Source organism: Balaenoptera borealis, assembly GCF_965194805.1.
Source record: "Balaenoptera borealis genome assembly, chromosome: 8".
Lineage (NCBI taxonomy): Eukaryota > Metazoa > Chordata > Mammalia > Artiodactyla > Balaenopteridae > Balaenoptera > Balaenoptera borealis.
The window spans coordinates 25,229,831-25,254,207 of NC_138865.1; the positions used below are offsets into that span (position 1 = coordinate 25,229,831).

Consider the following 24,377-nt stretch of genomic DNA (forward strand, 5'->3'; position numbering starts at 1 on the left):
TTTCAGGGACTGGTGCCATGACTGAGCAGTGCAGAACTGTGAGAAGAGTTATTGATCAGTAAAAACACCTACAGTGTCATGAAGAGACGTGAGGTCCAGCAGCAGGCCCACCCATAGTCTACCACGGACTGCGGCCCTGCTTCTGTTCCCCTGGCCTTCAGGCCATGTGTGCCATTTCCACATGGCTGGAGACACATCCTGATGTTGTAAACGTTTTCCTGTGTTTTTCCACGGCCTCAGATTTCTCAGGGTGTGGCTCACTGTTAGTCCCTTGGTTAGTGGCACCCCTGCGCCAGGCCTCCCTCTGTGGAACACCCGGAACATCAAAAACATCCTCTTACGTTCTTTGGAATCACATCTTTGGGGCAGAGTCCCAGCAGTGAATTTATTTGGTCAAAGGGCCTGAGGCTGGTTGTATGGCTCATTGGTTGCGATATTGCCCCTTAGGGCACTCAGGGGTGGCTCTAGTGCTGTGACAGACTGGTGAGGCCATGGGGAGATGGAAGCTTCTGATTCTTCCAGAGCCTGGGGCTGGGGGCCCTGCCTAGGAGTCTTTCCAGCAGGGAGGGTTGATGGACCCCCTCCCTAAGAGGGAGGACCCCTGAGTCCTCCCTCAGGGGCACAGATGGGGGCATCAGTGGGGGCACTGATGTGGGAAGGAAGCTGAGAAATGGAGATGGACTCCCAGGTCTGTGGCTTCCCTTCCCAGGGACCCAAGGCTGCAGAGGCAGCTGGCCCAGATGATGGCGCTGGTGCTCGGAACCTCATATTGGTGCCCTGGGCCACAGTGCATGGGCAGGACAAGGCCCAATCTAGATACTGGGTCCCCTCCCCTAGGGCCCTGTCACCACTTGGCGGGAGCGGCCAGGTCGGGAAAGGGATGGTTGGCTCCTGGCTGGGCCTGGTGTTTCCAGCACAGAGCACAGGGCGTTCGCAGGCCTTGGATACAGTCTGTCCTTTGGTTGACTTTGAGGGGCCGTGGACCACCCCCACAAAGTACTGCTGGTGCTGGACTCCCACTTTCCACACAGCTAGGGTCACAGCCCCTTCCCCTTCCCCAGGCTAGCCCTCACCTCCGGGCCTTTACAGCTGTTTTCTGTCTGCAGCCTCTCTTCGCTCAAGCCCGGCTATACCTGCTGCCTGAACATTCTCTCCACTAGGGTCGACCACATGGAAACCTGGACACCCCCATTGTCTGCAGATTCAAATGGCAACCCTCAGCCTGGGTCGGGACATGCTGGGTGCACCCTGAGTCCCTGCCAGCCTGTCTTGAGCCAGGACCACACAGGCTCCTCAGTGTACACTTCACCTTTGCCCAGCGGCACCCCTTACTGCAAACCTGCTTGTGGAAGGAAGCCTTATTCTCCCTTCAGGATGGCTTGTTCCAGATGCTGCCGGAACTCCTATCTGATGGCATCCCCATGGGGTTGTGTGTGGCCTGGCATAGTGCACTTACCTTCAGTGCTCACCTTGTTATTGCCTCATTAGTCACCACCTGGAGGCTACCCAGTGGCTGCCTCTGGATCCCCAACCCACAGCCAGTTCTGGTCCAGATGGGCTCAGGGTCTGGGGTGGGCCAGTCTGCACCCACTGGACACTGCTAGCGTGTCTGTGATCGTCTCAGAAGCCTGCTGGCCAAGGGGGCATTTCTGCTGTTTGAGGGGACACCCTGGCCTTGACCTGTGAGCATATGAGGGAGCACCGAGAGTGTGGAGGAGGAGACCCTGAGATGAGGAGGCCCCTGCAAGATGGGAGAAGACAGATGGTGCTCCAGACATCAGACTAAGAGGCAGATAGTGGGTGGTGGGTGGAGGCCTGCACTCACTAGGTGGGGGCTGAGGGTCAGGCACAGTGGAGGCCTCAGCCTGGAGCCCTGAGCTCTGCTCCTGGTATCAGGGAATCAGGGAGAAGAGTGGGCTTAGTGGGGGTGAACAGGAGGCCTAGGCCTTGCTTTTAAATTTAGAGAGATGATTTACATTAGCATAGGATTCCAAAATTAAATAGCAGCGTGTTTCACCATCTCATTACCCAGTAAGTCAGCATTTCTTATATCCTAGTCCTTGTCCATTTGCTTGCTCATTTTTAAGTTATTTTAAGTAATATCTGAGGTAGATATTATTTCTATAGGTTTTTATTAGTATTTCCTTCATAAGATTTTCACATAAGGTTTTGGCAGTTTTTCTCCAGCATTCTCACCAGATGGCTCCCCTTGTCTCTCTAGGATCTTTCAGTTAGGAAGCATGTGGACACACGTGGAACTTTTCCTTTCTGATTGAAAAAAGACGTTTTTAAAGAGTAGTTTTAGATTTACAGAAAGATTGAGTGCAAAGTGCAGAGTCCCCATGTACCCCTTCATACCTGCCCCCAGCCTTCCCTATTATTAACATCTTGCATTAGTGTGACATATTTGTTATAATTCATGAGCCAATATTGATGCATCATTACTAACTAAAGTCCATAGTTTACATTAGGGTTCACTCTTGGTGTTGTACACTCTATGTTTTTGGACACACGTATAATGACACGTACCTGCCATTATATCAATAGTATAATACAGAGTATTTTCACTGCCTTAAAAATCCTCTGTGATCCCTCCGCCTATCCCCCCCTGGCAACCACTGATCTTTTTACTGTCTCCGTAGTTTTGGGTTTTCCAGAATGTCATATAGTTGGAATCATACGTATGTAGTCTTTTCAGACTGGCTTCTTTCTCTTAGTGATATGCATTTAAGTTTCCTCTATGTCTTTCATGGCTTGATAGCTCATTTCTTTTTAGTGCTGAATAACATTCATCATCTGGATATGCAACAGCTTATTTATCTATTCAACTACTACAGGCATCTTCGTTGCTTCTGAGTTTTGGCAATTATGAATAAAGCTGCTATAAACATCCATGTGCAGGTATTTGTGTGGACATAAGTTTTCAGTTCATTTGAGTAAAAACCAAGGAATGCCATTTCTGGATCGAATGGTAAGAGTACACCTAGCTTTGTAAGAAACTGACAAACTGTCTTCCAAAGCGGCTACACCATTTGCATTCCCACCAACAATGAATGAGAGTTCCTGTTGTTCCACATTTTCACCAGCATTTGATGTTGTCAGTGTCCCAGATTTTGGTCATTCTAATAGGTGTGTAGTTGTATCTCATTGTTTTGTTTTAATTTTATTTATTTTTGGCTGCGTTGGGTCTTCGCTGCTGCACGGGTTTTCTCTAGTTGCAGCGAGTGGGGGCTACTCTTCATTGCAGTGCATGGGCTTCTCATTGCGGTGGCTTCTCTTGTTGCAGAGCACAGGCTCTAGGTGCGTGGGCTTCAGTAGTTGCAGCACGCGGGCTCAGTAGTTGCGGTTCACGGGCTCTAGAGAGCAGGTTCAGTAGTTGTGGTGCACAGGTTCAGTTGCTCTGTGGCATGTGGGATCTTCCCGGACCAGGGATCAAACCCGTGTCCCCCGCACTGGCAGGCGGACTCATAACCACTGCGCCACCAGGAAAGTCCCAATACCATGCTATCTTGATTACTGTAGCTTTATAGTAAGTCTTGAAGTTGGATAGTGTCAGTCCTCCAACTACTTTCTTCTCCTTCAATGTTGGCTATTTTGTCTCTTTACTTTCCATTTAAACTTTAGAATCAGTTTGTCAACATCCACAAAATAACTTGCTTTCCTTTTGATTGGGATCACATTAGATCTATAGATCAAGTTGTGAAGAACTGACATCTTGACAGTATTGATTCTTCCTATCCATGAATATGGAGTATTTCTCCACTTATTTAGTTCTTTGATTACATTCATCAAAGTTTTATAGTTTTCCTCACATAGATCTTGTACATATTTTGCTAGATTTATACCTCAGTATTTCATTTTTGGGGGTGCTAATGTAAATTGTATTGCATTTTTAATTTCAATTTATAATTATTCATTGTGGTATGTAAGAAAGCAATTTACCTTTGTATATTAACGTTGGTATCCCACAACCTTGCTCTAATCACTTACAGTTCCAGAAGGTTTTTGTTGATTGCTTAGGACTTTTTATGTACACAATCATGTCATCTTCAAACAAAGACAGTTTTATTTCTTCCTTCCCAATCTGTATATTTTTTATTTACTTTTCTTGTCTTGTTTTATTAGCTAGGACTTCCAGTACCATGCTGAATAAGAGTGGTGGTATTGAATATCCTTGCCTAGTTCCTGATCTTAGGGGAAAAACATCTAGTTTTTCATATTACATATGATGTTAGCTGTAGTTTTGTGTGTGTGTGTGTGTTTGTTTGTTTGTTTTTTGTTTTTTTAGGACTTTGTTACCAAGTAGAGGAAATTAACCCTCTATTCCTAGGTTGTTGTGAATTTTTACACGAAGGAGTGTTGGACTTTGTCAAATACTTTTTCCCCATCTATGATTATATAATTTTTCTTCTTTAGCCTGTTTATGTGGTGGACTATGTTAATTGATTTTCTTTTTAAAAATTTATTTATTTATTTATTTTTGGCTGTGTTGGGTTCTCGTTGCTGCACACGGGCTTTCTCTAGTTGTGGCGAGCGGGGGCTACTCTTCGTTGTGGTGCACAGGCTTCTCATTGCGGTGGCTTTTCTTGTTGTGGAGCACAGGCTCTAGCCGCGGGGGATTCAGTAGTTGCAGCACGTGGGCTCAGTAGTTCCGGTGTGTGGGCCCAGTAGTTGTGGCTCGCAGGCTCTAGAGCGCAGGCTCAGTAGTTGTGGTGCGCCAGCTTAGTTGCTCCGTGGCATGTGGGATCTTCCTGGACCAGGGATCGAACCCATGTCCCCTGCATTGGCAGGCAGATTCTTAACCACTGCACCACCAGGGAAGTCCTAACTGATTTTCAACTACCGAATCAACCTTGCTTAGGTGAAATAAATCCCTCTTGGTCTTTTTACATATTCTTGAATTTGATTTGCTAATGTTTTGTAGAAGATTTTTGCATCTGTGTTCATGAAAGATATTGGTCCATAGTTTTCCTTTCTTGTCTTTGTCTGTATGGTTTTCCTTTCTTTGTCCTTGTCTGGTTTTAGTATTAAGATAATGCTGGCCTCATAGAAAGAGATAGGAAGTATTTCCTCTGCTTCTAATTTCTGGAAGAGATTGTAGAGAATTGGTATAATATTGTCCTTAAATGTTTGGTAGAATTAATCAGAGAACCCATCTGGGCCTGGTGCTTTCTGTTTTGGAAGGTTTTTAAATATTGATTCAATTTCTTTAATAGATACAGTCATAAGCAGATTATTTCTCCTTGTGTGAGTTTTGGTAGATTGAACCTTTCAAAGAATTGGTTTATTTAATCTAGGTTATCAAATTTGTGGGCTTAGAGTTGTTCATAATATTCCTTCATTAACCATTCAATGTCCATGGGATCTGTAGTGATGGCCCCTCTTTCATTTCTGACATTAGTAATTTGTGTCTTCTCTCTCTCTTTTTCTTTGTTAACTTGGCTAGAGGCTGATTAATTGATTGATCTTTCCGAAGAACCATATTTTGCTTTCCTTGATTTTTTTCTATTTGCTGTTTTCATTTTCATTAATTTCTGCTCTAATTTTTTTATTATTTATTTCCTTCTGCTTACTTTGTATTTAGTTTTCTTTTCTTTTTCTAGTTTCCTTAGGTAGAAGCAGAGATAACTGATTTTAGATCTTCTTTTGTAATGTTTGCATTCAATGCTGTAAATTTCCCTTTAAGCACTACTTTCACTGCATCCCATAAATTTTCTTAAGTTGTGTTTCATTTTCATTTAGTTAGAAATATTTTTAAATTTCTCCTTAGACTTTGTCTATGTGTTATTTAGAAGTGAGTTATTTAATCTCCTAGTATTTGGGGGGTTTTCTAGATATCTTTTTATTATTGGTTTCTAGTGTAATTCCATTGTGGTATGTGAGCATCCTTTGTATGACTTCTAGTCTTTTAAATTTGTTAGTGTGTGTTTTATTGCCCAGAATGTGATCTCTCTTGGTGAATGTCCTGTGTGAGCTTGAGAGGAATGTTTATTCTGCTTTTGTTGGATGATGTATTCTATAAATGTCAATTAGATCAAGTTGGTTGGTGGTGTTGTTCAGTTCAACTATATCCTTACTGAGTTTTTGGTCTGTTGGATATGTCAATTATTGATAGAGGATGTGGAAATCTCTAATATAATAATGAATTTGTCTATTGCTCCTTGAAGCCTATCAGTTTTTGTCTCTGGTATTTTGATGTGCTGTTATTAGGCACAGACACGTTCAGGATTGTTATGTCTTCTTGGAAAATGAACCCATTTATCATTACATAATGCCCCTCTTTATCCTGATGATTTTTCTTACTCTGAAGTTTACATTGTCTGAAATTACTTTAGCTACTCTGGCTTTCTTTTGACTAGTATAAGCAATGATATATCTTTCTTCATCCCTTTACTTTTTCCCCTCCATCTAAATTTTTAAATTTTTATTATTTTCTAACAGACTTTTATTTTTTAGAGCAGTTTTAGATTAAAATTGAGCAGAAAGCACAGAGTTCCCATACCCTTCCTGCCCCTACATTATCCCTTTACTTTTTAAAATTAATTAATTAATTAATTAATTAATTAATTTTTGTCTGCGTTGGGTCTTCGTTGCTGCGCACAGGCTTTCTCTAGTTGCAGTGAGTGGGGGCTACTCTTCGTTGTGGTGCGCAGGCTTCTCATTGTGGTGGCTTCTCTTGTTGCAGAGCACGGGCTGTAGGCGTTCAGGCTTCAGTAGTTGTGTCACGCGGGCTCAGTAGTTGTGGCTCATGGGCTCTGGAACGCAGGGTCAGTAATTGTGGTGCATGGGTTTAGTTGCTCCGCGGCATGTGGGATTTTCCCAGACCAGGGATCAAACCCGTGTCCCCTGCATTGGCAGGTGGATTCTTAACCACTGCACCACCAGGGAAGTCCTGTCCCTTTACTTTTTTTTTTTTTTTATTTTTTTTATTTTTTATTTATTTATTTATGTCTGTGTTGGGTCTTCGTTTCTATGCGAGGGCTTTCTCTAGTTGTGGCAAGCGGGGGCCACTCTTCATCGCGGTGCGCGGGCCTCTCACTAACGCGGCCTCTCTTGTTGCGGAGCACAGGCTCCAGACGCGCAGGCTCAGTAATTGTGGCTCACGGGCCCAGTTGCTCCGCGGCATGTGGGATCTTCCCAGACCAGGGCTCAAACCCGTGTCCCCTGCATTGGCAGGCAGATTCTCAACCACTGCGCCACCAGGGAAGCCCCTGTCCCTTTACTTTTAATCTATCTCTTTATATTTAAAATGAGTTTCTGATAGAAAACATGTGGTTTTGTTTTTTCCCCCCGACTCTTATAATCTCTGTCTTTTAATCTGTGTATTTAGACCATTGATTTTTAAAGTGATTATTGAAAATGTTGGATTAATATCTTTATATTTGTTTTTGTTTTCTATTTGTTGCCCTTGTTGTTTGTTTAGGTTTTTGTCTTCCACTCTTTTTCCTCCCTTCTCTGGTTTTAATTGAGCATTTTACATGATTTTTTTTTTCTCCTCTCTTAGTATATATACTACTTTTTAAACCTTTTTTTTAGTGGTTGCTCTTGAGTTTGCAATATATATATTTATGGCTAAGCCAAGTCCACTTTCAAACAATATACCACTTACGGATAGTGCAAGTTCCTTATAACAGAGTATCCCCTATTCCTCCCTCCCATCTCCTATGACATGGCCATCATTCATTTCACTTATCCATAAGCTATAATCAAGTTCATTGTTGCTATTATTATTTTGAACAAATTATCATCTGTTAGATCAATTGAGAATAAGAAAATAAAAGATTTCATGTTCCCTTAATTTATGCCTTTTCTAATGCTCTTCTTTTCTTTATGTAGATCCAAATTTCTGACTTATGTTCTTTTCCTTCTCTCTGAAGATATTCTTTTAACATTTCTTGCAAGGTGGGTCTACTGGTGACAGGTTCCCTCAATTTTTGCTTGTCTGATAAAGTCTTCATTTCTCCTTCACCTTTGAAGGATAATTTTGCAGGATACAAAATTCTAGATTGGTGTTTTTTCTTTCAACATTTTAAATGTTTTACTCTGCTTTCTTCATATTTGAATGATTTCTAAAGAAAAGACCATATAATTCTTATCCTTGCTCTTCTATGAATAAAATGGTTTACCCCTATGGCTTTTGTTTCAAGATTTTCTCTCTTTCTTTTTTCTGTTACAGTGTTTTTGATTTCTAGCACTTCCTTTTGTTCCTTTCTTAGGATTTCCATCTCTGTGCTTACATTGCCCATCTGTTCTCACATGTTGTCCACTTTTTCCATTAAAACCCTTAACATAGTAATCATAGTTATTTTATTTCCTTATCTGATAATTCCAACATCTCTGCCATATCTGAGAAAGCATATCTCATGCTTTCTCTGTTTCTTCAGACTGTGTTTTGTTTTTTTGTGCAAAAAAGCTATTTTAAAGACAAGAAAACTGTCCCCCATCCAGAGGTGCTCACTTGTAACTGCTGTACACCACAGCCTCCCTCCCATCTCTTTTCCGTGTGGATGTTGGGGTGACCCAGTGTGCTGTTTCCTGTATTGCAGCATAAACGTGTCCCTGTCAGTACAAACCTTTGGGTGCATAACGATCTGTTAGGTGGAAACTGACTTAACAGCTCCCCTGTTGTTGGATACTTTAGTTTGTGAGTTTTTTAGTCTCTCCTGACCTTGGGAGGCTGAAAAGCAGGTTTCCTTGCTGTAGTCTATGGACAAGGAGACTGAGAGAGGCGCCCAGAGGGGCAGCACCCAGGCCAGCCTCCTCCCTCCTGCTCACCCTGATGCTGCTGCAGGCCTGGGTCGGACCAGGACTCCTGGCATTTCAGCGTCCTGGCCCCCCAGCATCCTGTGACCACATACCAGCTATGCTGTTAGTTCTGCAGGTCAGTGTCCCAGAGCAGCTCCAGGCCTAGCGTCTCCTAGGACAGATGAAGTCCCCTTGCTGCTGGACTGCCTTTCGGTCAGGATGTGTGCAGACCCTGTATTGGTGGGGGAGGAGGGGTTGCTACCCCAGACATCATCACTGAGGTCTGGCCAAGGAGGGGGAGCACTGGAAGGCCTCAGAGGCCAGTGGGACCTCTCACTACCCTGGCACTGGGCAGTGGAGGAGGGCCTCAGGTGGGCTCAGCTGCCTAGAGCAAGGGAGTATATTCTGACCTGGTGATGGGGGCAGAGGCAGAGGTTGCAAACTGCCTGCTGGGCCACAGGTGTGTGCTGGGCCCATGATGTTGGTCAACACAGGGTTTTCAAAAACAGTTCCATTAGCTGCAACATATTAAAGTCAAGAAATTTCACATAAAGATGTGCATTCCCACGTTTTCTTGAAAAATCGGGAGATCTGACAGAGCTCAGTGCACATCCACAAGGTGCCCCCATGGGCCTGCTTGGCATTGGGCTGTGGTGTTCCCGTCTCTGCTGCTCACTGAGCTGAGTGGGGGCTGCACCTCTGCCCCCTCACACCTGCACCTCTGCCCCCTCACACCTGCCCGCTCCTACCTGTGGGCATGCAGCATCCCCTGTGCACAGTCAGGGCCCATTTGGTGGGTTGTTCTAGATGACCTTCAGGTCCCTGCCATGTAGAAATGTGATGGGTCTCTGAGGGCCAGCTGTGTGGAGACCCGTGAGTGCTAGGGCTTCTGTCCTTTCCTTAGAGCTGTGTCAGGGAGGGCTGTCCCTGTGCATTGGGCTGCCTGCTTCCTGCCATGGCCCAGAACAACATTAAATGTGATTTGTTGAAGGAATTAAAGCAGGGTGGGTACGCCCACTGTCCACGCTTGGCCTTAGTGTCCTCGTCTCACAAATGAGAGTGCTGGGCAGGATGGATTTTTGCTGAGAGTCCCTTCATTTTTGATGCTGCAAGAGCCTTCGATTCTTACCTGCTTGAACCTGCTCTCAGAAAGTTCTGAGCACTTACCATAAGCACACGCCAGCACTTGCTTATGACCTACATTCTATGCAGATTTATTTTCGAGAGTCAGAAGAGTATATCTTTAAAAGTCTATTTTTGTCCTTTAAAAAATTCAAATAGCTCTAATATGAATCAAATCAGTTTATTGGGATTACAGTTGTTCTTTATAATGTTTAAAGGGAGATAGCAATATGCACACACAGGAAAAAATTCAACAGTCAAGAATTTGTCTTCAGTGGCAACTCTGTCTCCTCCCTGCTGACCACCAGTCTTCTCCAAAGGTGGCCACTTGGGTTAGGTTTCTGAGTCTTTGCAGAACATTCTGATTACAGAGGAGCATGTGTATGCATTTCTTTCAATGCCCCACAAAAAATGGGTGTGTGCCCTGGCCCCTTCTGCAACTTGTGCTCTTTGCTGCACAATACATCCTGGAGATTGTTCCAGATAGAAAGTGTAGAGTTTGTACTTCTTGGCATTCCAGACATTTACCTAAGTCTCCCCTGGATGGGCACCTGGTTGCTGCTGCAGTAAACGCCCTGTACACCCCTGCGCCAGTGTACCTGTGCATTCCTGGAAGAGGGCCACAGACAAGGGTACACGTGTTCTCAGTATCAGCAGCTCCCATCCTAGAGGCTGTGCCAGTGTGTGTTTCTGCTGAGGACATAGAATGCTTGTCTGTCTGCAGCATTGACACACCAGGTACTCTCCAGTCTCCTAGGGCTGTGCCAGCCGATAGGTGGAAAACCTTGCACTTTTAGTTTGCATGTCTTACTGAAAGTGCTGTTGCACCTCTTTTCCATATGTTGAAAAACCACTATGTCCTTTTCTGTAAATTGTTTACTAAAAGCCATGATTTGAATCACTGGTCAGGCAGTTTCACTATGTTTTTTTTCCTACAAAAAGTCTTTCTACTGTTTACTCCATTCTTGACATGTGGTCCAGACCTAAACTGAGGTCTCGCAGAGGCACATAAGACTACACGGAAAGCAGTCATTGATTTGGGTACTTGGTATTTTTCACTCCTGGTGCTGCTGTTCATTGTTTGGAATTGTTTGGGTTTTGTGTCCCTGAGGCCAGCAGCAGGGCACCCTGGCAGGGCTATGGGGAGATGTCCCCCTCAGCTGTGTCTCTGTGGGGTGTGGGAAAGGCCAGGTTTCCCTCCCTGACATGGCCTTGGTTAATTAGTGCCATGAGCCTCTGTGTCCTGCTTACTTCTCTCCAACAAACACTTACCTACACTAAACCTGCAGATGTGGTTTGTACTTTTAAATGCTTTAGGAGTAAGATTTTAAGAAGGCAACCCTTAGGAGGGTTGTTTCAGCTAAGTCCACATGAGTGTCGTGGGCCCTTGAGTGCTGACCTCCCTCTGGTTCCCTCCTGTTCTTGTTTGCTTATGGGTGGCGGGGCGGGGGGGCGGCGTCTGCTCAGTTGTGATCTCTACTGGAGTCTCCGTGCCGACTGGAAATCAAGGACTTCCCTGCTTCCTCTGGGACGGAGCTGCCCATGGGTTTCTAGGTCGTGGAACTTCAGTGCTCTTGGGACTTTGGAGATGCGCCGGCAGAGCGGTTTGCTTAGGGCTGAATAACAGGACTCCTGGAGGATTAGTGACTTATGTCCCAGGTGCAGGGGGCTGTGCTCCATCTGTGGTTTCCGCCAGTCACTCCTGGGGTTTTCCATCAGCAAATATAGTCCAGAAATGAGGTTGAGCAGTGAATTCCTAGGCAAAGCTGGCACCTGGGTGCAGACTGTGGCCGAGGGCCAAGGTTGCTAACCAGGAGCGAGCCTGGGACTCATGCTATGCATGTGGGCTGCTTTTCTGGAAGGGGTTGTGTGTCCGCCTAAGAAGGAAGTTATAGCCCCGATGGCTCATGGAAACCCCAGGTGAGAGCTGAGAGGAGCATAGGTCCGGCCCCACCTGGCTTCCTAAAATAGGCCCTGCTACAGCAGCTCCCAGGCCCCAGCTTGTCTTTAGAAATGGGCCTGATCCAGTAAGTTAGGTGGGGCTTGGGGTCCAGATCTTCAAAACCTTCCCAAAGGCTCTACCATCTTGTCTGGACATACTGCCAAGACAATATAATTGCCAGGACATATTAGTAAGTGGAAACCCCAGGGCAATAACTGGATCAGCCCTGGACACTGAGGCCACAGGTCAGACGTTGTGGGGACAACAGAGTGACCCCTCACAAAGTCGCTTCTTCATCACCTGATAGTGGACTTGCCCTGGCCTAGAGACTCCAGTCTGCATGCCCATGGGGGCACAGCCTGACCCGAGTCTGTGACCTGCACCAGCACCACCCATGGGGCACTCGTGTCAGGTGTGGTTGTGCAGGAACACCAGATAGTCCAGAACTCAGTGTCTGTAGGAGATCACTGGCTTGGAGCTTGCAAAAGGCAATAGTGCCAAAGACAAATAGCATCCCTCACCCCCATTTAAGGAGCCCAGAGGCTGGGCAGCTGGTGCCATGTGTGATTCTGAGTCAAATATACAAACAGCTGTGAGGAATGTTGTCGAGACAACCGGGAAAACGTGACTATGTAGACATGTGCATTAGGACACATCTTATGGTGTTAACTTTGATGTTGTGGTTATGGTGGCGACAGCTTGGTTCTTAGGAGACTGCAGGCTGATGAATTAGGGGGCCGGTCCTCACGTCTATAACATATTTTCAAGTGTTTCAGAAAAAAACTACAGAGATATAAAGCAAATGAGGGGAATTGTTAACCGCTGGAGAACCTGAGTGAAGGGAACGCGGGCATCCATTGTAATTTTTCTATAGGGTTTAAAATTTCAAAACGGGAAGTGGGTCGGGAGAGCCCTCTCAGGTGATGGTGACACTGAGCAGGCAGAGAACTGTCACCTACCTGCTCTGCCTGAGTCCCTCACCCGTGCCAGGGGAGGGCCTGGGTCCTGTCCATCTCATAGTGGCACCTGTTTGTAGACTCCCCAGGGCTGTACTCTGCCCCACTTGGGACCCTTCCCAGGGCCCTGTGCTTGCTCCCCCCTGCCCTGCTCTTCTCTATCCTGTCAATCCTCTCACTGCCCCTCCCACTGCCTTCGGTGCCTTTACTAGATGAAGGAGACTAGGGATGTGAGTCACCTGCTCCAAGGTGGCTGGCAAGAGAGGTGTGTGGACATTGGAGACCTTGACCTCCACCTGCACCCGCTGGAGTGAGCGACATCAGTTTATAGGGTCATGACCCACCTTGTTTAAACCTTTGAACTAGGAGAGAGGAGAAACCCCATGTGTCCTGCAAGGTACATCTATGAATGTTTGCTTCCATTGTAAGTATGGACGCAAGTGTTTCTTTTAGAGATTGTGATAAATTGTGATAAATTGGGAAGTTAAGTGGAGGCTCTTTGGGCTCTGCTTTCCTCCCCTGCAGTGGTGCTTCCTCCAGATTCCTCTGAATGGTGCTCTCCGGGTTGGCCTGGAAGATGATGGAGACTCCTCTCCAGCATGTCTGCCTGTGGCTTCCATCCCCCCATGGCTTTCATCCCCTCCGTGGCTTTGTCCCCCCGATGGCTGCTGTTCCCCCATGGCTTCCAACCCCCCATATCTTCCATCCCCCGGAGGCTTCTGTTTCCCCTGGGTGCCCCATCCTGCTGAGGGAAGTGTGGAGAAGCACAAACAAAGGTATTACGGCCAGGAAGGAAAAACTTTGGGCAAGACGGGGTGGGGCTCAGCTGGTCAGAGGCCACTGGTCCCTTATTCTCTCCTTGGAGATAGGGAGGGGCTGGGCTGGAGTCCATTCACCTCAGAGTCCTGGAGGAGTGGATGTGACACATCTGGGAAGAAGAATAGATGTTGACATTCTTTCCATGTGGATTCTGTGTTTCCCTCTGGAGTTTTGCTCTTTCTCAGCCACTTGCTGACAGATGAGAGCATGTGTCATGATCCATCAGACCAGCAGGAGAAAATGTTGATGATGATGATAATGTTGCTGGTGATGGTGATGGTAGTGATGGTATTGGTGAGGGTGGTGATGATAATAGTGATGATGGTGATGATTGCAGTGATGATGATGGTGATGGTGATGGTAGTGATGGTATTGGTGAGGGTGGTGATGATAATAGTGATGATGGTGATGATTGCAGTGATGATGATGGTGATGGTGATGGTGATGGTAGTGATGGTATTGGTGAGGGTGGTGATGATAATAGTGATGATGGTGATGATTGCAGTGATGATGATGGTGATGGTGATGGTAGTGATGGTATTGGTGAGGGTGGTGATGATAATAGTGATGATGGTGATGATTGCAGTGATGATGATGGTGATGGTGATGGTGATGGTAGTGATGGTATTGGTGAGGGTGGTGATGATAATAGTGATGATGGTGATGATTGCAGTGATGGTGATGGTGATGGTGATGGTGATGGTAGTGATGGTATTGGTGAGGGTGGTGATGATAATAGTGATGATGGTGATGATTGCAGTGATGATGATGGTGATGGTGATGGTGATGGTAGTGATGGTATTGGTGAGGGTGGTGATGATAATAGTGATGATGGTGATGATTGCAGTGATGATGATGGTGATGGTGATGGTAGTGATGGTATTGGTGAGGGTGGTGATGATAATAGTGATGATGGTGATGATTGCAGTGATGATGATGGTGATGGTGATGGTGATGGTAGTGATGGTATTGGTGAGGGTGGTGATGATAATAGTGATGATGGTGATGATTGCAGTGATGGTGATGATGATGGTGATGGTGATGGTGATGGTGATGGTGATGGTGATGGTGATGGTGATGGTGACTACAACAAGCAGTAAACTGTCTTTTCAGGCTCCTGCTGTGTGCCAGGCGTGGCGCTGGGCATTGTACATACAATCCTTTTTGAGCTTACCTGCCCCACTGGCAGGGGCTGGGAGGACAATTGTCCTTCACATTCTGGAGCCTGTTTTCATTTCTTCTGAGTATTCAGTCCCTCCCCATAGTCCTGGTTATCTGTGGCTGTGTAATAGTCACCCCAAAACATAGTGGCTTCTGACAACAACTGTGTGGATTTTTCCCACAAGTCTGCATCTGAGCTCAGCAGGCAGACCTACCCCCACCAAATCTCTGTCATTGCTCTGTGGCTGGGTCCCCACGAGGTCCAGGTGGAAGCCACATGGTCTGTGTGACTCTTGGGGGTCCTGATATACTGAGTCCCCAGGCTGACTGCCCTCCAGGGTTGGTAGTGAGACCCTCCTCTGTGGCGCAGTGTCACCTACCGCCCCCCAGGCCATGGCAGGCACCTTGTCATCCCATGCACACAGGCACCCCCCTCCCTGGGGGCCAGGCTTTTCCAGCTGGGCCAGGTCTGGCTGTTTTCTCTTTCCCCTTTCCTGCTCTTCTTTATGAACTTGTCCTATGAGGGCTCAGGTGCCTCAGGGGTCCGGTCTTTATTGCACCCCCCACCTCCTCCTGTGGCAAAGTGTTTGCTACCTACTCCTGCAAAGCAGGCCCTTGGCTGACTGGAAGCTGTGAAGGCTCCTGAGCCTGGCGTACGAGCTGTGGGGTGCAAACAGACTTGGCTGCCCCCACCTGCTCTTGCCACCTTTTCACATGGTCCTGGCAAATGCGGACCTCTCTGGGCCTCAGCTTCCCCCTTGCACACCATGCCTGAGGCTCTTAGGGTGAAACCACAAAACCCATGGACAGCTGCTGCCTGGGGGCGTCCCGAGGTGGGACCCAGACACACTGCCTTGAGCCCATGTGTGGCTCTGAGGGTGTCAATTCCCTCCTCCCACTGTGATTTCTCCCCTGTCGTGTGCAGAAGGTTGTGTGGCTCCTGGACTAGTGGCTGGGCATTCAGTGATTTAGTAGTTGTTCACACGATTAGGGCCTAAAGGACCACCTTAAGTATGACATGTGGCTGATGACCATCTTGAAGCCGAGTGGTGACCGAGTTGTGGTCCCCATGGCTGCATCGTGTGGAAATGTGCCAGTGAACAGTTTCTGGGTATCCTTCGGAGACCGCAGGCTGGGATGGGGGAGGATGAGGGAGGAAGGGGATGGCCGTGAAGTGGGGCTGGCTTGACATAGGATGAAGTCATCATGAGGGGAATCACTGAGCACCCCCATGCCTTCCAGGGCTCCTTGGCCAGCCCAGGCTTCCATGCAGGTGTCTGCCTGCCCTGCCTCTCCCTGTTGTCTCCAACGTGGCCTCTCCCCTCCATCAGGCTCCCTGGGGGAGACCCAGGGGCCCTGAGATGGGTGTCCCAGCCTCGCTGCAGGGTGGACAGCTCAGGAGCCCTTCTCAATGGGGCACCAGGACCTAAGAAATGCAGGAGGAGGTGAGCTGGGAAGGGGCACCGTTCTGACTTTCCAAATAAAGCAGGAATTTTGCTGCTTGTTATAAAAAGAATACACACTCATTTTCAGTGATTTAGGAAAGTACAGAAAAGTGTAAAGAGAAAACAAGCATGCCACTGCCCGGCACCAGTGTGGAACCCTTCTGTGTGCCAGGGCTGTAGTTTTAGTGTCTGCAGATCTTAAACATGTAAACTTAAAAATAAAACCTGAGTTTTGGTGACTGCATAATATTCTGCTGTGTGAGCGTAGCATGACCTGGGTATCTGACCTCCTGGCTGGAAAAGTTTACTACTCCTAATTTTTCGCTGTTTTAAATAATCTTGCGGTGGACCATCTTGCATGTGAATCTTGTATGCATTTCTACTTTCTGCCTTGTAATAGGTTTGTAGTTGTGGAATTACTGGCCTGAAGGATAAAATCCTTCTTAAAGCTCTTGGCACACACGACCATATTTGGGGAGACTCCTCCCCATGTTAATTCCTCCATGGGCAGGATGAGTGCCTGGTCCCTGTGGCCCCACCTGCATCATGACCATTATTGACACGTCAACTGTGCCACCTCTGAGCCCCTCGGTGCTTCACACTGCAGGGGCTGGCATGTGAGGCGAGGTTTACCCGTCCCCCTCCCCTCTGGAACTGAAAGGGGCCACTTCCTTCTTTGAGGCTCCTCCCCTAACTTAAAAAAAAGTCAAAACAGTGTTACAGAAGTTGTGGTTTATGTTAAATCAACATTCTTGACAACACAATAGAAAAAAACCACAATGCAATCTAATTGTGGATTCATGAGAAAATTCCAGCCTTGATTCTCACAGGCTGAGCAGAGGAGTGTGGTGGGGTGCCCAGGCTGGGCCAGGAGCCTGTGCCCTGGGGAGCTCCTCAGGCAGGGCCATCACCATGAGGTCATACCCTGCATGCTTGGGGCTGGGATTCTAGAAAGTCCTGCTGGAAGTCGCCCTACTGGAGGGCAGAGCAGGGATTACTGTGGGACGACCTCAGAAGAGCTGCTTCCTCTCTCGGTCCCCCTGGCCCTTGGTGTCACAAGGGTCTCACAACCAGAGCATCTCCAAGGGGCAGATTCAGATTTTGCACAAAGAGCAGGGAACCCAGGCTTCCTTGGGAGCAGGACTTCCCAAGGGCAGCTGGCCACTTTGGCAATTCTGACATGATTTTGCCGCCTTTGCAAGTGTCTGAAATCTGCAGCCTCCCACCCCTCAGTTCCCTTTTTCTTGGTCATTTTCTTTGGTGTCTTATCCCCCACTCACCTCTGCCTTTGAAAATTCTGTTGTCTTTCTACTTACTTGGCTCTGGGTACCAAATTACCTTTAACATTTGTTTGGGGTTGACTTTCTGGCACGCTGGGGTGGCTGGTGGCTCAGATCAAACCAGTTCCTGGCCCCACTGTGTCGTGAGCCCCTGAAAATGCAGCTGCATCTCTCCTTGTTTCTCACCACCTGCCCCCTCAGTGGCAAGGTGAGTGCGGTGGACTGAATGAGCACATAGACAGGAACACATGGGCCCACACACACACTTGCACACACACACACACACACACACACACACACACACATTCACACACCCCATAATTTTGTTTTGGGTTTTCCACCAAAAGAAATTATACCATACACATTCTCCTATTACCTGCGAATTTTCAATTTACAATTACTGTGGATATCTTTCCATGTCAGGATGTAAAAATCTACCTCATTCTTTTTATTTTTAAAGTAGTTCAGCAGTATCCTGCCCGCACAGAGCATTCTGCATTACCGTCTGCCTGTGCCGGGCAGGTGATTTCCAGGTTTCCTTTATGCTCTGAGGCCTGGGTCCAACCTCGGTCTGTGTCCCAGCCTCTCCCTCAGCTGTCACATGGGCAGAGCCATCCCTGGGCCCCTGGAAGGTCTACAGGTTGGTGGAGACATCACTCATTCATTTGAGTCTTCTCCTAGGAACCTGGAGTCCTGGGTGCCAGCGACCTGGGTTCTCTCCAAGGGAGGGAAAGCGGGGTCAGCAGGGTCCGTGTTGATGTCTTAGGTGGCCCTGGCAGCCTGTGCTTCTGCCTGCTGCCCACCCCCTGGGTGGGCCACGGCTTTCCACCCTGGGCACTGAGGCTGGGCAGGCTGGATTTGGCCCCTGAAGCTTCTGTCCTTTAGGAAGCCATGTGGCCTATGGGGTGCTTGGGGGACTGCTGCTCTCACCAGAGTTAAAAATGACAAACGCCACAATTATCTGGCTGACTGTGTCTTTTCTCCAAGGTGTCAGGGCTGTTGCAGTTGGAGCTCTGTTTTAGAACTGATGTCCTGGGTGATTCTGTCCCCATCTAGCCTCGAGGTCTGTGTAGGGCTCCCCTGCCTTGGCCCCACAACACCTCTCCCAGCTGCTGGTCTTTTCCCCTGTGCCCTGAGTTACCTCCCCCACTGTCTCTCCCTGCCTCTGCCCCTCTTCCTCTCACCCTCATGCCCTCCCCCAGACACCACAGTGTGCTCACCCGGCCAGCGCAGCCCGAGGCCTGGCTGACCCTCCCAGGCTGCAGGTGGGGCTACCTTGTGCAGTTGTGATGATCTTGGGGACACGGATGCAGCTGGGCCCGGACACGTCCAGGGCCCAGCTTGCAGGTGATGCCCCTCATCCTCCTTTTTCCCGTGGACCATTTGCAGGTAACTTCGAACCCCTGCTTGGGCCTGGAGTGTATGGCAGGCTCTAGTGCCTGCTTCCCAGGACAGTGACGCCCACCTTCCATCAGGAAGCTCACTGTATCCTCATAGAGCTTTCGTCTGTTGCAGTCCCACAAGGGGCAGGGGGCAGGGGACAGGCGAGGCTCTTGGGTGCGTTGCTGTAGACACAGGAGGACTAGCAGGCTGGGTGTGCTGAGCCCCCCACGTCCATCAGGGCAGTCCTTGGGGGCCCAGCTCTTGTTGTGAGCCAGCAGTGGTCTCCATGGGGTGGGTGGCCCAAGCACTGGTTGCCCCTGCTAGGTGAGGGGCAGCTCTAAGGTGTTCCCAGCAGAACAGAACCCACCTTCCCTGCTTCTCACTTTCTCTTTCAGTCCCGGGGCCTTCCTGCACAACATAGCAAACAACCAGACCCATCCTGGCCCAGGTGAGACCTGAGGCCACCAGGTGGTGGTGTTCTAAAGACCCCCAGGGGTGGAGTTGGGGTGTCAGCATGCACAATGGACATGGTCGTGACCCCTGGGTCTCAGCTTCCACACCTGTCACAGGGGCCCCTGCCGTGGGCTTTCCAGAGCATGATGAGGCTTCAGGGATGTGTGGGACCAGCAGGTAGTGTTTGGGGGAGCCAGTCCCAGTAACTAGGCCTGAGGAATGCCAAGTGGGGGGTTTGTATTTTAAGGCACATTGGTTTCCTTCCTTTTGATTGACCTGGAGCCTCCATCAGAGAAGCCCCTTGGACCTTCCAAGGTGCACCTGACTCCTGACCTCCTGAAAGGGCCCTAAGTCTGTGTCATCTGACCTCAGACCTCCTGCCCACCTGCAGGGTCAGTGCCGGCACATAGAGGCCTTGCAGCAGAACCTGCTGCAGCCTCCTTGTTTGTCCCTGGGGCCCCTGGGACCTGGGCAGGCAGGGGTTCACACCGGGCCATGGGACAGAGGCAGACCCATCAGGGGAGGTCGGCCATCCTCAGTGTTTGTGAGCTCCAGGAGCTGCCAGTGAGAAGATGGCCTGGAGCCACTGCCCAGTGTGGACGTGTAGTATGCACTGTTGACCTAAAATAATAACACAGCCAGCTATTTTACCAGAAAAATGGGTTTATTCAGGCACAGCAAAGAATTGCAATTTGGGACATGCAATCTCTGGCAAGCCACAGGCAAGTCCAGGGAATAAAGGAGAGTAACATTCTTTTATAGAGGAGAAGGGAGAGTTGGGAGGAGCTGTTGTAAAACAAGAGTCCATTGGAGGAAACTGGGAGTTCGAAATATAGTGGCTTTCATTGGCTAAGTGTGACAGCCTTTGGTTGGCTGGGCTGTTGCCAGGCAAGGAGAAATTCTTCCTCCTTCTGGGTAGTAGTAAAGTAGTAACATTCTTCCTGTTGGAGATACAAAGGTATAGTCTCTTCCTCTGGGTCTATAATTGACATTGAGTGATAGGGTGTAAGAGCTCTCCATTATGGCCTCCTGACTCCATTTTAAATGAGGGTCTGTTTATTAATTTTCACAGGACTCCAGGTGTGGATGTGGGGTGTAACTTCTGGGTCCGGTCTCTGGACCTGGCCAATCCTGAGCAGTTGCAGGGCTCTGCCTTTGTCTCAGTCCATGACTCCTGGTGGGTATGGGTGATGGGGGCTCACTGTGTGCCCGGTTCTACAGTTGCTGGGTTTCAGCCATCTTCACCCTGGTGTGATCGCTGGTATCATGAGCCCACTTTATGGATGAGCAAACTGAGGACAGCCAGCTCAGGGCCTGCCATGCAGAGAAGACCCAAGGCACAGGACCCTTCTGTAGCCTGGCTCTGGAAGGCAGGGGCTTGGGGAAGACTGGTAGGGAAGGAGCAGAGGGTCAGGCCTGGTGGGCTAGCCCTGGGTAGGGGGTGGGGCTTCAGGTGAGCCAGCTCTTCCTCCTCCTGGGTGGAGAGAAGCTGTCCTCTGCTGCCCCGGCCTCCAGGGAGCGCCCCATGCCGGGGGGCTGAGGAGATCTGGCTGTGTTTACTGTCCTCACTGTGCCTTTGCCAATGTGGCATGTTACCAGTTTAATGTGTTCGGTTTTGGTTAATTTGTCAGTTGAAAATGATATGTATTGTGATTTTAGCTTGCCTTTCATGGGTGGTTAATGAGGTTGGGCATCCTTCTCACACAGCTGTAGCCTGTGCCTGTTCTGTTCCTGGCTCTGCCCTGTTCTGTTGGGAGATGCCAGTATATAGTTCATGGAGGAAGAGTAGAAAAGCTTTGCTATATTTGCTGTACATACTTTTCATAGCACTTTGAAGTTTGTTTTCATGATTTGGAGCACTGTTTCAATCCATCAGTGTCCTCTCCGGTTTCCTTTCCATTTTCTTTTTTGTTTGTTTGTTTAGAAAGTCACTTTGCGTCATGAGAGCAAATGTGCCCTCATGTTCTGATTTTGATGGCTTTGTCTTTTACATCTGACTCTTTAGACTTCTTTCACTTTATTACCGTTTATGTTCTGAAGTGAAGACCGAACTTTATATTTTCAAAAAACACTTGCCAAGGTCTTTCTGGGCTTCAGGCTCTGTTCCCAGGGCTGTCGGACTGCGGCAGCTGTGGCAGGCAGTGTCCTGCCCAGGGACCCTGGGGCGTTGGTGGCCTGTAGAGGGTCTTGTCTGCTGAGTGCTCATCCTGGGCCAATGGCTGAGGGTGGGGGGAGAACTGTCCCTCTGAACGGTGAGGAGACCTTTGGGTGTGGGCAGACAGCTAACCTCTTATGACTCAGTTTCCTCATTGTACAATAGGGCTAATGATAATTATCCTGATTACTGCAAGGTTGTTGCAAATAAATGAATGTAGAGTTCTTGATGCTGCCAGATGCAGAGTCAGCACTCAGCCAGCCTTAGTGATGATGGATGGTGTCACTCTCACAGGGCCACCAGGTTCTTTTCTTTTTCTTTTTTATTGAGATAAAATTCACATAAAATTAACCATTTTAAAGTGAACAATTTGGTGGCATTTAATACATTCACAGTATTGTGCAACCATCACCTCTATCTAGTTCCAGAACATTTTCATACCAAAAGGAAACTCTGTGTGCACTAAACAGTCACTCCCCATTCCTCTCTGCCCCCACCCTCTGGTGCTGCCAGTCGGCCTCTGTCTCTCTGCATTTACCTATTCTGGGCATGATCATGTAAATGGAATCACAATATGTGGCCTTCTATGTCTGGTTTCCTTCACTCAGCACAATGCTTTTGAGGCTCATCCTTGCTGTAGTGCGCATCAGCACTTCATTCCTTTTTAAGGCTGAATACTACTCCATTGTATGGCGGCACTGCAATTTGTTGAGCCATTCGTCAGTTGACAGACATTTGGGTTGCTTCCATCTTTTGGCTATTGTGACTAATGCTGCTGTTAACATTTGTATACAAGGATTTGTTTGAGAAACTGTTCTTAGTTCTTTTGGGTCTATACCTTGGAGTGGAATTGCCAGGTCATATTATAATTTTATATTTAACTTTTTGAGGAACCACCATACTGTTTTGCATAGAAAATGTACCATTTTATGTTCCTACCAGTAATGTGAGAGGGTTCTAATTTCTCCACATCTTCACCAGCACTTGCTAGTCTCCTGCTTGTTTGTTTTTTTCCTTTTGAAAATTATAGCCATCCTAGTGAGTGTATAGTGGTATCTCATGGTTTTGATTTGCATTTCAGTGGCATCCAGATGACTTAAGGATGTTGAGCTTCTCTTCATGAGCTTGTTGGCCATTTGTATTTCTTCTTTGGAGAAATGTCTATTCAGATCCTTTGACCATTTTTAAATTGATTTGTCTTTTTGTTGTTAAGTTGTAAAGTTCTTTATGCATTCTGTATGATAGACCCTTATCGGGTAATATGATTTGCAAATATTTTCTCCCATTCTGCACAGTGCCTTTTCACTTTCTTGATAGTGTCCTTTAATGCAGAAAAGTTTTAAAGTTTGATGATGTTTAATTTATGTCTTTTTCCTTTTGTTTCTTGTGCTTTTGGTGTCATTTCTAGGAATCCATGTCCAAATCCAAGGTCATGAAGATTCACTCCTGTGTTTTCTTCTAAGGGTTTTATAGTTTTAGCTCTTATATTTAGATTGTTAATCCATTTTCAATTAATTTTTTGTATATGATGTGAGGTAGGGGTTCAACTTCACCCTTTTGATATCCAGTTGTCCCAGCACCATGGTACAGCTCCCTGGGGAAGGTGACTTACAGCAGTCCCCTTCACGGGGTCCAGAGGGGCCCTGCCTATGGCTGCAAACTGCCTATGGTGAAATGGTGGGGGTGCCCTGGCTCTGAGACACGCCCCCCCCCCCCCACCTCAACCTCCCTGGGCTCTGTGGTGACAGGGCAGTAATGGCCCTCATGGAGGCAGGCCCAAAGGATGGCCAGTTCCCTCTGCCTTTCCCAGTCACACATGGTGAGGTCTTCCTTGACCCTCCCTCTCCACTTCAAGTCTCCCATCCCATCCATGTGGGCCACTGTCCCCACACACACTCTGCCCCAGCTGCCCTCATGCTACCCTGCCCTTCCTCTTGAAAAGTGAGTGGGAGGTGCTGCAGATCTTTGCAGGGGGAGCCCTTGAGGAGTCGCTGACTGCTGGTTAATGATGTCTGTTTCTCATCCGTTTCAGCTGTGTTGGAGTGGAAGAGGAGGAGGCCCCAGACATCGACATATACCACTGCCCAAACTGTGAGAAAACCCATGGGAAGTCCACCCGTAAGTATAGCACCATGCTGCTGCTCCTTGGATCTGACTGTGGGGGCAGGGTCTCTGCTTGGCCTTGACCCCAACCCTAACTGGACCCCACCTTGCTGGCATGAACCGCCCTGTGTAGTTGCATCCAGGGGACTCTGGTATCTAGGGACCACCTCCTGCCTCATTCATTGCCCCTCATGGCCTTGCTGGGCCCACTGTGGCCCCTCCTGATCATCACCTGCCTGCACATGCAGCTGGGGCCCCTCACGGCCTTTGCGAAGAGCCCACCAGCCTTCAAAGGCCTGGGCAGGGGTTGCAAAGTCCAGCATTAGCAGTGACCAGGCAACCTGAGATGGGTACATAGCCTGGGAGATGTCCAAGGGGCCATCCATCCCAGCCCTGCCCAGCTCTGCCCAGCTGGCCATCTCTCTGCAGGGGTCCAGGAATGTGCATTGTTGGGGATTTGCTCTCCTTCTCTTCTCTAACCCCCCCTGCATGGAATCTTAGGTGATCACCTTTCTCTCTCTCTCTCTTTTTTTCCAGCAGTGAAAAACATTTTATTTCCTGTCAACTCTACATTATTAATAAGTAAGAGTACAGGGAGGAAAAATAATAGTTTTTTTTTTTTTTTATTGAAGTATACGGCCAAGGAATTTTGTAGTTTTGAAATGCAAAAGAATTCCCTTCTCAAACTGCTATTTGTGCATCACAAGGACTTTATCCTCCTCCCCTTCCATCTGGTCCTTTGGGGGCGTGGGAGGCCCAGTGGGGGCTCCCCAAGGCACAGGCTCATCCAGGGTGGCCCACATCATGGCTAGA

At 48.0% G+C, this 24,377-nt stretch overlaps 1 protein-coding gene across 3 annotated transcripts in view; it reads left to right on the plus strand.

Annotated features, from left to right (window-relative positions):
* Positions 1-24,377, plus strand: part of PHF2 (PHD finger protein 2) — a 93,048-nt gene that overhangs the window by 26,457 nt on the left and 42,214 nt on the right. For all 3 annotated transcript variants that reach the window (XM_082401035.1, XM_082401034.1, XM_082401033.1), the window contains exon 2: positions 23,494-23,579. In XM_082401035.1, the coding sequence (XP_082257161.1) occupies positions 23,494-23,579 (86 nt within the window). The remainder of the gene's footprint in view (positions 1-23,493; positions 23,580-24,377) is intronic.